General features: G+C 36.5%; 1 protein-coding gene across 1 annotated transcript in view; it reads right to left on the reverse strand.

Moving 5' to 3' along the window:
- The window catches only part of TSC22D2 (TSC22 domain family member 2), a 43951-nt gene extending 29037 nt beyond the window's left edge, over positions 1 to 14914 (reverse strand). The window contains exon 1 of the mRNA XM_023733905.1: positions 14745 to 14914. Coding sequence (XP_023589673.1) covers positions 14745 to 14806 — 62 coding nt within the window. The 5' untranslated portion in view covers positions 14807 to 14914. The remainder of the gene's footprint in view (positions 1 to 14744) is intronic.
- Positions 14915 to 14920: the final 6 nt, after the last annotated feature.

Genomic DNA, 14920 nt, shown 5'->3' on the forward strand with positions numbered 1-14920 from the left:
GAAAGGGCCGCATTATTTTTGAGCTATCAGTATCTACTGTCCTCGTATCTGAAGATGCTTTCAGCTGATTGATTCACCGAGGACTCGGCAAATGACAAATAGGGACTATAGAAAACAATGACGGCACCTACAGGAAAAGGGAAAGGAAGGCTTCCTAGTAGCTTCAACTTCAGGCCAATAACTGAATAAAGCACTAGTGTCAATGGAAGAAGAGAACATCTAAATATAGGCAGACTGGTTGGTGAGAAGTCCCTCAACTTGCTAATTTTAATTTAAATAGGGAAGGAAACAAAGGAGCCAGTTAAAGAACTTTAAGTCAAGGTGAGAAAGATACACTAGTTACTTATATTTTGATTAAAAGATACTCTGCTAAATTGAAATAATCCTAGGAGGGGAAAAACACCCCAGTCTTTCAAGTAAAGCAAAACCAGGGATATCTTCAGATATCTACAGCAGGTTTAATAAAAGTTGGCACTGGGCTTAAAAGCTGCCCATACTGAAAACAATTTCCAAGATTTCATAAATAGGAGCCTGAAATATGGTATCTATCAACACTGATAGACAAATTTATATCTCAAAATAAGATGAAGGCAGTAGAGAACATAAGGGACTTAAAAGTCCCTTAAACTCCTGAATGGTTCTATTTAATAACAGAAGCATTCCCTGCAAAACACTTATTTCACTACTAATTTGATAAAGAATAATCCTAAATTTACAATAGCCCAAAATGAGTGGATTTGGTGAGTTTCAGAACAAATAAAGTCAGGATAAGTTATATTTAGCAGTTTTGAAGGTTAACACACACAAATCTTTAATCCCTGCCTGCAATGAAAAAGAATAAACAGTTCTACAATACTTCATTAGCTAATATACCTATTAACAAGTCTGTAGATATTTACCAACTGAAGCTGTAGACTGTTAGGACTAATAAAGCGAGTCACTACTGCTCTTCTCCACTGAAAATTGAATAAGCTTGCTGAAAGGAAGCAATCAGTTTCTAAGGGTTGGGCCTGTCACCTTGGTACCAACAGGCCAATTTACAAAGAATGGCTGATCTAAAATATAAATTCTCATTATATGTTGGCATTAACACACTACAGACAAATATCCATTGACTTCTCTGACTGAACAACAGGCTGCAAGCAGAAGAGAAAATACTTTCAACCTGTAAGAAACTACAGACACAGCAATTTGCCTCATTTCTGATACCCTAAAAGTTTCTGGTAGCTAAAAAAGAAGAGAGATACGGAGTATTTAACTGCAACAACAATGACGAGCAGGCAATTACTATGGTTGTTTTATAATGAAACAAAAGAAAATTTTGAATATTAGATCCAAATTATAAAAAATAAAGCTCAAACCTTTTTAGCACTGTTTTGATGAAAATAATATATATTATTCACATTGACTGATGTCATGGCAGGCCATGGAAGGTAGCTATTTCAAATAAATTATCATACATTTAAAAACTATTATCGTTACATTTCTAAATATTGTTAATTTTCTCCTTTCTAAGGGAAATATATAAAGTACATCCCAAAGTACTCACACTACATTTGGTAAAGAAGTTGAATGATTAAACCTTCACGCTAGTTTGTCTTAATTTATATTGCTATAGAGGGAGTATTTAAATTTGATTTTACAAACATGCTACTACAAACTTTAAAACTTCCTGTTCTACAGTAACTATTAAGTGCTCAGGTGTTAACCAAAACATCAGCAGTTTGAACCCACCAGGACACTGCAGGGGAAAGATGTGGCAGTCTGCTTCCATAAAGATTTACAGCCTCGGAAACCCCATGGGGCAGTTCTACTCTGTCCCATAGCGTTGCTAGGAGTTGGAATTGGAATTGACTTTTTGTTGTTGTTGTTGTTGTTGTTAGAAGATTCCTTCACAGTGACAAACACAAGCAAATCAAGCCTAAGATTGTTACCACTTCTAGGCAATGTAGACCATGTCTTCATATGACATGTACATGCACTTAGTAATACTCTTCTCTGATGAAAGAGACGGAGTCAAGTCTATGAGTATCATCCAAAACTATGCCAGAGGACACAAACGCGTTGCCAGGCAGAGTCAAACGAATCTAACGAAGTTTTGTGTGAATTTTAAAAAGACTGTTTGTGATCAGCTTCTAGTAATTAAACATAGAATGATAGAGACCTAACAAATATTCAGCAAAATAACTGAGCATACACCACTCAAAATGTGTTCAGCAAAAAAATAAACCAAAGTATCTCTTGCCATAAATAAACTCCAAGACTTTAGTCTATATTTTAAAATGTTAAAAATAAAATCTATGTAACACTTCTGTGAGAAAGCAAACTGTTTTAGTGGTTTACAAATCAGTAATGCAGATCTCTAGTAAACAGACTTGATGTTAAAGTTTTCCGCCAAAAATTAAAATTGACTACTCTGATACCTTGGTCTTGTCCCTCCTCCAATTTCTTCATTTGAAATAACATTTTGCTTTGAGTCACTAAGGCTTTTACAGAGAACTGTATAAAATAGCACAGAAATTAAAATAACTAGTTCATTTTACAGAATAAATTTCTACATAAAATAAACGTGAGTAAATGGATATTTCAGATCATGAAGTTCAATGGAGTATGAAATCCTTAAGAAATAAATACACTGAAAGCACAAAAAATGTGGTAAAAAGAAAAGTACATCTACATGCTGTATAAAATATAGATGGTATTTTTGGTTTATTTTGCTGCTTTGTCCCATGCTAGATACCACACAATTCCCCTCCCCTAAAGTAACAAATAAAGATCAGTTTTAATGATGAGTAACCAGTACAGTGCAAAGCAATTCATGCATACACTTTTGCATGTATGCATTCCATACGTAAGTATTCATACCTATCCCAGAGGTTCTTTGATTCCTGAAAGGTGTTCAAATGGAACGCTTGGTAGAAAGCAGTTGAAGGATTCCTGTGAGATCCAAGAATCAAATGGAAATGAGGTTGAGAATGTACAGTAAAATCACCACTTTTCAAAAAAAAGATGGAAGATTTTAGATTTCTAATACAGTAAAACTGCTTTAACAAACAAACAACAAATGCATAAGCTTGCTTAAACACTGAAAGAAATTAAAAATGAGACAAAATCCAGCAGACCATGACAATACAGGTTCACAGTTCTAAAGGAAAACTAACTTAGGGCATTCAATTGTGTACGTTTGTGTATGCACGTAACATATACATATGAATGTGACTAGTTCATATCCTAATTAACACTACCCCTTATCAGATGCCTTTATAAATCTCTACACCTTTAGCAATTTAACAAAACTGTTCCAGGTACAGTACTCCTGTAAAGTTATAACTTCACAATGTAAAAATTCTTCTTAGATCTGTTGCAAGAGGAAAGGGTTTTCTAATGAACACTAAAAACTCCTTTCCTGGGTTGGAAGTGACACCAGTTTCCACCACTTGACACCAGGATCCATTTTTTTATGCATAGTTTCTCTGTATTTGGGCAAAAAATGGCACTGCAATTGTTACGGCTGCTTTCTAACCACTTGTATTAGTACAGTACCCCTTTAAGGGGTAAGAGCCCATTTACCATAATCATCATCCACTTCTACCATGGAGAGCAAGGGACACATTCCACAGGGTTATAACCACTCCCTAGGGCTATCACCACATAATCTTAACAGATGGGCTCATCTGGTTAAGCTCCCAGTATGTATGATTCACATCATCTCTAGAACGGTTTCTCAGGGGACTAAACTTTTGACAAACCTGTTCCCTAACAGTACCCCTCACCTCAGGATATTCCCACAGTACCCCCCACCCCAATCTGTCACTAGTTAGGGAACTCACAAAAACTTGCCACTATCACTTCTAAAATTATTAACCCATGTAGCAGGATAAAAGCAGCAGCTTAAGGACATAAGGGCTCATTCTGTACCAGGCACTAGTTTAAGTGCCGTATATTTATTAACTCAATTCTTACAACAGCCTGTTTTAGGAGTTAAGTGCTATTATTATCCTAATCTCACAGATCAGAATCAGATAAGAATCAGAAAGAAGTAACTTGCCTCATGTCCCAGAGCTAGTGGCATTCTGGTCCCAGAGTTTATGCTCTTAATCCACTATGCTTAAACATACAGCAGGGTTAAATTTTAACCTCTCTAAGTCTGTCTCCTTATCTGTGAAATAGTGAGTGATATTACCATTTATCCTTGCGGGATGGTTGGAGAGTTGAGAATACATGTAAAGCTCCAGGCATACAGTCAATGCTCAATAAATGACAGCTATTATTTTATCCTCAAAATGAGGTTCAGATAAAGCAGTGCAATTCTAAGGCCCTAATAAGTGTCTTGAGAGAGTTTCTGCACTATTACTAGTACAATAAGAACACTATTTCCAACGCATACTGGAACAGCAATCAAGTATCGATCATAAGCAAAACAAATCCTCAATGTAACGATTTGAAAACTCAAATTAAGAGTCATTAAATTGTGTTATCTACTGAAACTTTAAAAATTATTTTTTAGGAAGCATTTTAAATTTTAACCAGTAGTGTGCCTTTCAGATGATCCAAAACTAGGAAAGGCAGATAGACATTAGGTGCCAAAGTGTCAATGAAGCCACTGTTTTGATTAATTCGGCATCTTCAATGTGTGTACTTCTCTTTGCTTGCCCTACTTCAACTCCTTTGGCTCTTTCTCTATTTTTCTCTTGACTAGGTCTAAGGCAATTAAAGGCACTGACTAGGCCTGCAAATAGCAGGAATGGCTTATGAGGTTGCTAACTACTGTTTACTATTGATTTAACAGCCTGCAACCTTTCAGGATATATTTGTTAGGCAACTTTTTTCACTGTACTTAGAAATCAGTGTGCCAAATCAAATGAAAATCTTAAAACCAACTGAGTCAACTGAAAATTCATTTGTTTTTTTTAAACCAGGCCTGCTGAGGGCCATACGCGAATCAGTTAGCTATCCACAAGAGGTCTATCTGGAGACCTCTGGTTTAAAATAAACTGGAATGACTCAAAGAGGAAGGTAGTAAATACAAAAGAATAACAAAGAGTAAACCTGGAAGTTATTCTGCATGTTTGGAATTAGAAGTTCATTAAAGTGAGAGTATCAGCAATATACGTATAAGGATGACAGTCTTTACAAGAACGTCAGATTCCTGGACTTAGAAAACATAAAACAAAATCATGTGGTTTAATCTGAATCAAACTCATACCCAAAATAGGTTTTAAATGAAGACATATGACTTAAGTTATGAAAATCCCAGCATATTTTCGGCATAGCATCTAATAGTGAAATGTTTATCATAAGTCAAATACAGAAGTGAAAAAAGAACATATCTGCAGTTAGTACTAAATTTTGGGGTGTGAAAAGAACCTGTGAGGTAAAATACTATAAAGAAACCTAGTCTTTACAAAATGTCAGAACAAGTACTTAGGTTGCCAAAGCTGGCAGTTAATAATAAATCATATTTTTTATATATATGCAAAATGAAAAAGCCATATAGAATTATACAATCTGTGTACTATATAAAATTTTGAATAGTCTGGATTCTAAGGATAAAAATTTAAATAGTCTTATTGCAAAAAAAAGCAGCCCTGGTGTCTCAGTGGTTAAGAACTTGGCTGCTAACCAAAAGGTCGGCAGTTCGAATCCACCAGCTGCTCCTTGGAAACCCTGTGGAGCAGTTCTACTCTGTCCTATAGGGTTGCTATGAGTCGGAATCAATTCGATGGCAAAGAGGTTTATTGTTAAAAAAAAAAAAAAAAAAAAAATGAAATTTTTGGTTTCTGGAATACTTCAACTGAGATGTTATCTGTAAACTGAGGGATTTTCAGCAAATAGCAACAATAAATAGTCTCAAAACACTGATTTACAGGAATAGGTTAAAGGAACAAAGTCTGTGAAACCTAGCTGAACTTTGAGGGGCAGAGGTGGAAAGCCATTTATAAATACTGAAGGAAGGGCCCGATCATCAAAGGCTTCTTTTTCGGAATGGTATGAAACTGGAAAAAATTAAGAGCCGTGGGAAAATCCCTGCTAATAGGGATCACGTCAGGGTTACAGTACATGAAACCTGAAGACACCAAGCTGCAACTACGTTACCAACTTAGAAACACTGAATTTTATGCAGCTTCGGCCACAAGTTATCTCCGCCCAAGAGATAAATCTGAAACCAGTTTTCTAACAACATATTTGATGTCAATATAAACTACACCAATCTTAACTATAGAGCCAGCAAAGCAATTCTTAGGAAGACTGAGGCGTGGTTTATTCAGAATTTATTTTGGCTTCCTAAATGAAAATGTGATTTTCCTATTGGTAGATATTTTTCAAAACCAGTGAATAAAATATATTCTTCTCTCCCTGACTTTATATACAGAATAGTCTATCCTGTAAATTTCCAAGTACCTGAAAATAGTACGTCAGAAAGTGATTCAAAGGATGTGACTTATATCTACTTGCAAGGTATCTTATCTTTGTAGGGTACTTAGATATAACAGGGAAGGAAAACACACACAAACACAACTAAGCTACAAAAACTGTAGAAGCTTAAAGGATGAAATACATGAGCCCTGAACTCAGTGAACACCCTCCTCTCTTTATCTACATCAAAACTCAACTTCAGAAATCTCTAAACAGAAAACCAGGGAATACAATAAGCAGAGGATCAACAAGGGCTACCCCTCTTTGACATTATCATCTGGGAATTTAAAATTATTTAAAATACCCTTTCAGGTAAAGGGTTACAATACAACAAATCACTGGCTACAGTAGCTTTTCCTTCCTCCCATTTTATAATCTGCCAAGCAATAAAATAAAACTTCTAACTCTGGGAATATGTAAGAGTGCTGGCTTTGGATACAGAAGGCCTGAGTCTGAATTTATGCTTTGCCACTTAATAGCTATGTGACTCAAATTCTCAGAGCTTTAGTTTCCTTAATCCATAGAAAAAGGGAGGAAAATATTTTCCTTACACATTGTTGAAAAGGTCAAATGAGATTATATACACACAGAGCCTAACACAATTAAGTCTGGTTTGTGTGTTTAATGTAGGATTATAGTTTCCAAATTATGCTGTATGAAAATCAATTTTTGGCTGAGTATCTTAACATGTACTAAATATTTCATCATCAGTAAGGTAATATTGAGGCAAACACAATACTTAAGGAAACTTAAACTCAGAGCTAAGTATATCAAGCTATTTAGTTCATCCCACTGGATGAGAATCCTGACTTTTGGGGCTCCATGCTCCTTCCAGGTATTCCCTGTATACAACTGATCACAAGATTTAATTAAAAATGCAATAATCACTAAAAAGGGTAAAGAAATGGTTCTAAGACACATACTTTACCAATAAAAGCTTCAAGAAACACCTTTAACAGCAATCTTAAACTTAATAAAATCTCAATTCCTTACCACCACATTTAGAAGTCCTTCACTCTGGTTGCTGTCAAATTAATTACATCACTTCCTAAATCTGACATTCTCACTCTTCCATATAGTCACATAAACTGCCTTCTCCCTCTCCTTGGGAAACGATTCCCTTCTCTTATCAGTGACCTACTAAATGATGCTATTAAGACTCAGTTCAAGAGTTCGTTAGCCTCAGAAGAATGCACAAGTAAAAATGGGTCGTTTCTGAGGACAGAAATTGGTGACTGGAGGACAGAGGTGGCAGGGAAGCTTTTCAATTTCTCTTTTGTGTATGCTGAACTGTATAAATGTATTACCTATACAAGAGAATTACTTTTTGGATGGAAAAAGTCAGTCTAACTACTATCTCCCATCACAATCTTAATTGATGTCTCAATATTCCCATTAACACCTTATATTTACTCCATCACAAACCCACCAAATAGTATACATGTGATAATCATTTTCACATACCTTTAGATCTTGATGGCAGCATAGTTCACTTCTGCATCCCCGTGTTTACCACTCAGAGAGCACGAAGAAAGCTGAATGACTAGTACATTGTTACTTAAAATATTTTCTTGAGCATTCAACTTACTTCATGAATATTTGAAAACTTCATTTCTTATCACATAATACTAGGAAAAGGGGCCTGACAAGAGGAAGGTTTAAGCTAGCCGTCTCTCAGGAAGTATGTCTAAATGTATAGACTCATATACACAGAGGCAGTAGAAACCTATAATCTGACGAAGTCTCAAATTCTGATTTTACCAGTGACGAAAAATGAGAGACGTTAAAGGACTTGACCAAAGAAAGCTAAGGGGTGGAAGAGGCAGGACTAGAACACAATCTTCTGTACTTATTACTACTATCGTGATTTTTCTGGCCTAAAACAATGTTCCCTTTTCTCTAACTATACATCCATACCATACGATTTACACTTTGTCATATGAAGTATTCCTCTCGGATCAAAATTAGTATGATTCGTGCCATTTCAAGGTGATCTGGAAAAGTAGTTTGGACACTGAAATACTAACATTTTTGTGATGTATGAGGAGTGATTAAAGTGCTCAGCTGCAAACCCAAAGGTCGGCAGTTCGAACCCACCAGCTGCTCCGCGGGAGAAAAGATGTGGCAGTCTGCGTCTGTAAAGATTTATAACTTTGGAAAGCCCTATAGGGCAGTTCTACTGTCCTACAGGGTTGCTATTGACGGCAGTGGGGTTTGGTCTGTGATGTATGGCTGCTATACATATTGTCTACGTTATGGATTCTTCACAAATTACTTGCATACTTCATTTAATCCTCTCAAACTCTCAAGAGAGGCATTATCCCCATTTTTCATATGGGTAAGCAAAAGGCTTAGAGGGCTAAGCAACTAGCTCAAGGTCCAATGCCTCAAGCTGTAGGCAGCACAGTTGGATCTCAGCCCAGGCACATCCAACCCCACTATCTGTCACTCTTATGATATGCTAACACAACTCAAACACACAACTGATTTCACAAAAAGTCCCCCTCCCTTTTTTTGTTTTTGTTTTCAAAAGCTAGGTAGACTTTATACAAAGCAAGGATTTGTTTCTGTTTAACATATAAAAGTTGGTAAAAACTGGATTCTAATTCTACCTTAGAACTAGTGGGGTGCATTAACTCTGCTTTGAGAATCATTTATTCCCAAATTAAACTAACTACTTGTATAAATAATGAAGAGACATAGCCTAAAACATTAAAAGATAGCATTTTAAAATACACTAGCATTATTTACAATTGATAAATTAATTACAAACTCTCTCGTAATATTTTGGCATTCTAGCAATATTCTTTAGTCAAAGTTTAGTGAAACCTTATGGGAAAGGAGGCTTTAATAAAGTAATTCAATATTTAGACTTCACTTATTTGGCCTGCCTACTCTGATTAGTACAAATCAGCAAGATTTTTACTAATAATGTATGTTCTAGGTGAACACTAATAAAATATTTAACTCAATGATCTGCGGAATTTTCACTTTACCATCATATGTAAACGTACAACTTAAAGGATGACAGTTTTTTTTTTTTAAAAACACATACTAGCTTGGGAGCAAAGAAATAAAGCTAAATATTTAAATATGATTTGGGTCTTTAAATTTGAAAGGTAAGCAAGCATCCTGAGCAGCATAGCCGAAATTTAATTCACCCAACTTAAAACTAGAAATTAGGCATACGTTTATTAGAGATAAAGTAGCCAATCAATATATCTTCAACATCACCAAATTTGAAGTAAATACGTTATAGAATATTATGGAAAGTTACAGAATGATGTACAGGAATGATACAAATTGGTTACTGTTCCTAAATGTTTATGGGAAAGATCCAATTTTTGCCCTAAGCAATGCCAGATTAAGAAAATAACAATTACTCAGTAACTTGGTACGTTCAAGAACTGCTATGGGAAAGGCCTAAATTATACCAATGGTTCAGGTATACATATTCTTTGTGGATGCAGTAATTAGTATTATACTATCTAAAACAGGAGCCTCAAATCACAAGTCGACCAGTTTAATATAAAGAAAAACCATAAACTTAAAAGGAGTGATTCTAATTCAGGAGTTTTGTTATATATTCCCCTTAAATAGTGTCAACTATTATAAGATTTCTTATTAAAAATCTGCTTTCCCCTCTAAGGCAGCTGCACTTAACCAGACAGGTCTGCTTTTGTAAAGCCTCTCTTTCTCCTCATAGAAACATATTTAAAGAGTAATACAATCAAATACTAAATAGTATCTGTTCAAGAAAGGAAATATACCAGTCTAAAACAATTAAGGAATTAGACCACTCTTCTGTTAGCAAGTATTCCTATTCCTTCTGAGGCCCCATTTCATGACATTTCACTATGTTTTCTTCTGTTGGGCTTATCTGCCACCTTTCCCCTTCTCCAACTCCTGCAGTTTTAAAAAAGAAAAAGTCAAGATCCTCTTATACTCCCCTATATATTCTTCTATCAGGAAAGAGGCTCACTTTAGTTTCTTTAACATCTGATGGGTGGGGCTTGTTCTTTGTTACTGGAGGACACTAGAGACTAGGACTGCTTCCAATCTCTTCTGGTACAGAGAAAGACTAAACTCCAATCCAAATTACTAAATACCAGGTCCATAAACACAGTAACAAGTTTTACTATTTCCAAATTAGTGTTGTAAGAATTCCCCTCAGTAATAGTACGCTCTCAAAGGCTTAGATAGGGACAAGATGGTGGGTAGTGTGTGATTCAGATTAATTATAAAGCTGGAAGGGCAAAATCACCTCCACAATCAAATGGACTAGAAAAAAAAAAAAAGGAGCTTCTATTTCTAAAGACTAAATGCACTACGACTTTCATTCAACAGAGCTCTAAATTCTTTTAACAACAGCAAAGTTAAGAGTGACAGTATTAAATACTCCTGTTTCCTGACATACATTTGCATAATCCTTTCATTTAAACTTCAAGAAATAGTAAAAATAAATAACCAACCTCATTTATGTGTGTGTCTGTATACACACACACGCACACACGCACGAGCGCGCGCACACACACGGAGTCCTGGTGGCACAGTGGTTAAGAGCTCGGCTGCTAACCAGAAGGTTGGCAGTTCGAATCCACCAGCCACTCCTTGGAAACCCCATGGGGGCAATTCCACTTTGTCCAACAGGATCGCTATGAGTCAGAATCAACTCTGGGGCAAAGGGTTTTGGTTTATAGGTACATATATATGTACGTATATATATATGCAGAAACCCTGGTGGCATAGTGGTTAAGTGTTTGACTGCTAACCAAAAGGTCGGCAGTTCGAATCCACCAGGCACTCCTTGGAAACTCATATGGGGCAGCTCTGCTTTGTCCTATAAAGTCGCTATGAGTCAGAATCGACTCGATGGCAATGGGTTTTCAGGTACGTATATTTATATATGCATAAATTTGTTTAAGCAACATTTATATTTATAACACATACCAGGACATACCACTTAACATTCGCAATTTGTAATACTTTATCAGTAGTCATTAGCAAACCACACAAATAAAACCATTAACAAGATATAAAGATATGTGCCTCTGAGGAATTCTTACAATCAGGTTTTCAACAGTCTCTTTCGGCTGCAGTGGACAGTCCACAATTGCAGCCATTCACTGATTTCCTGGAATACGGCCTCCAGAGTTCACACTGGTCAGCTATCTATGGAAAACGATCTGTACTCGGTTCCTTTTCCAAAAAGGCCAGTAATATTTTGCACCTCCCTCATTTACAGAAAAGGAGTGTGTTAATGTGTAGGTAGTTTAAACAAAGTTTGTAATGTTCACAATGTGACTACACATTTTTCTAGGAACCATATTTTCAACCATCATTATATAATCCAGTTTACACAAAATAAATTTGAAGGGTCTTAATGACTGACCATAAGCCATTCTACTCGGAAAGGCTAGAATGATACACAAGCCATATGATCACTAATGAGACAGGGTCAACAGCAATGCTAACTGAGAACTTTAAGCCATTTTCTTACTTTGTATCATACAACCACCGGCCCTTTTAAAGGTTTGATAATATTATTAAGACCTATAAATATAAGGCCTGGTTCATTAATATAGATGGTTTCAAAAACGAGCCAGCATATACAGCTTGTATTAGGTAACAAGCAAAACCACAAGACAGTTTTCTAGATCAACTTCAACAACCTCAATATCTTTGTTAATCTCCCATTTTCCTTCCTTTCTTCCTTCTCAAATAGACTATTTTCACCCACATTTAAAAAAAAATTTTTTTTAAGCAAACATATTATTTACAAACATTTCCTTAGGATTTGAAATTTGTTAGCATATTTCTATGCCATAAATAACTCTCATGAATGACTGTATCGTTTACATGAGACCATTCTAGCCATTCTGAAGAGAAAGGCTTAAGGTCACCTCAACTTTTTTGTTTTACATTTGAATGACTGCAATTAAAACTGTATGTAGACTTTAGTTTGAGATGGCAATTCAAAATCACCACATTAAAATTAAGATTTTGTCAGACAGTACTGTCTCTTCAAAAGTACTCACCTCTGTAATTAAACACGGCTAGAAAAACTGTCATTTAACTGTAAGCATAAAACTTCAAAATCCCCTTTTCTTTTATAAAGGCTTTCCATTTTTAAAAAAGACTACTGTTTCTACTTAATGGATTTATTCTTCACCAGGTGTGTTGGTCTAATGACAAAACAGTCAAATGCGTAAGATTACATCTTAGAAACTAGCATGTTAAGTGAAAAACTATCAATCACAATAGAAATTAGAAGCCATACTTGATATAGAAGATGCAAATTTTAAAAGCCTGCAGGAGGAGGGTCAAGGGACTCTATACACATCAAAACCCCTGCTCTGAAATAATGGTTGCAATTGGTATGAACACTGCTACAGTAGTATCTGTAGTTCAAACATTCACATGCTTGGAAATGAGATTCTTAACTCTTTTTAATAAAGAAAAGAAATAAATGCATTTTTGAAGCTCCTAAAGAATATATCCCAGAGTTTCCATTTGTCAACCATCTCTATGCTGCATGCCACATCATCATAGTAAAGTTCTGGGAAATGTAACTTACATACGCTGTAAACTGAGAGAGGTGTGAAGAGGAGGGAAACTGTAGTCTTCATTCATGGGCGGTTATGGTTATGTACGTTGGGGTGGGGGAGGAAGAGGTTGGGAAACCAGCTATCATTTCTTGATGAGAGATGGGGGCAGAGTACAGGAGCAGAGATAGGCAAATGGTTATTTACCAAACCATCAGAAGAAATTGGTTTCTGGCAGCTAGAAAAGGGAAGTTTGCCAGCTGATTATTACCAAAGGTGATAAAATAACCCAACTCTACATTCTGGGCACGCCCCTGTGTGTGAAGAGTGAAATATGGAAGCAACTATAAAAGAAATGAGAAGTTTTTCTGAGCAGCTTGTGGAAAAAATTTCTTTACTTGGTAGTCCCATCCATATAAAATTTCTCAGTGACTAGCTAGCTGAGCTCACTTATGGACTTGTGGTATCTCTAAAAGTTCTCAAATGGAAGAAAGACTCCCCAAAAGCAAGTCACCTATAAAAAAAAGATGAACTCTGAATTACAAAAAGCAGAGAAGGTGAATTTTAGTTAGCATTTGCAAACCAACAGAAGTATGTAATAAAAATTCAAGGCTAATTAGAAACGGAAAGAAAAGCATGTAAAGGAACTCAGAAGAAACACAGAAAAACCTTGAACAGATCTCACTGTATTCTTCCACATACCACTTATTCTAGAAATCCATAAAAATAGTTTTGACCCTTTAACACATTGAAAATTAATCTCTCAAAACAAAAACCCCAGCAAATAAATGTCTGTCAAGTGCCTAAAACTTTCTCTGTAATTTTTAAATTCTACAGCTTTGCAACAACTCAGTTTTAAAAATCTGTTATTATATAGTCTGCCAAATTTTCATGTGCTATTTCCTCAAAGCCAGTAAAAATCCTCATTAAACCATAACCGAACATCAACTGTTGTGGAATCGATGTGACAACACACAAATTTTCACTTAAACCACAGCCAATTGTTGGCATTTACACTTTTACTCTAAAATTACTCTAATTTCAAAAACTACAGCTCTTCCTATTGTTAAGAGGCTATGCCACACCTCCCTCTCCTACAGCAAAGAGAATAATGGAAGATCAGAACACTTTTTGCTTAAAAAACCAAACCAACAAACCCTAGCATCCTGGAGAAGTCCCTGAGGCCTCCTGGCCTCCTACTCCCTTTTCTGAAAAGGCTTAAAAGGAAGAACGCTCTTCAAAGCTGGACTTGACATTTCATCATTCTCTCGCCAGCCTTTCCAGATACACTGTAGAAGGCTCCTTATGTGGATCTTTTCCTACTAGAGCTGCTTCTGGCTTCCCAGAATGGGAAACTTTTCTAAATAACTTCATCTTTCAGCCTGAAACTCACACTGACAAAAATGCCACCGCTGTTCCAGTCTGACCGGTATCTAAGAAAGGGACAATTCTACGGGACATAACCTACTAGCTCCCACCTCCACATTCGGAGGACGGAGCTAAGAACCACCTTTCTGAAGCAGCAATGCTGCACCTCCGCCCATCTGAGCGCCTGTAAACGACTGACACCAGACCACGCGCCCGTTACACAGCTTAAAGTGGGCCATCTAAAACTCATCTCCTTCCCAGGAACTGCAGAGGCAACTTTACTAAACACAAACTATTTTGTATTAAAAAAAGCTCGGGGCTCCCACTGCAAAAAGACATCTGCCCAAGTCGAGAGCTAAGCGGCAGTGTTTGGCAAGCATTTCTAGCAAACACGGAAAAGAAAGCGCTCCATACCTGTCCTCGTCACCATCCACGGGAATCGCTATGCTGAACACAGAGGTGGCCAGGCTGTTCATAGGTGCCAACTGGAGGGGGTTCGCCAGGGCGTCGGGCCCGGCGGCCTTCACCGCAGGCTTGGTTTCAGCAATGAGAGAGAGTGGCGCTTGAGGTAGGGGTTCGGATTTTCGTCT

The sequence above is a fragment of the Trichechus manatus genome, unplaced genomic scaffold (genome assembly GCF_000243295.1).
Source record: "Trichechus manatus latirostris isolate Lorelei unplaced genomic scaffold, TriManLat1.0 scaffold00062, whole genome shotgun sequence".
Classification (NCBI taxonomy): domain Eukaryota; kingdom Metazoa; phylum Chordata; class Mammalia; order Sirenia; family Trichechidae; genus Trichechus; species Trichechus manatus.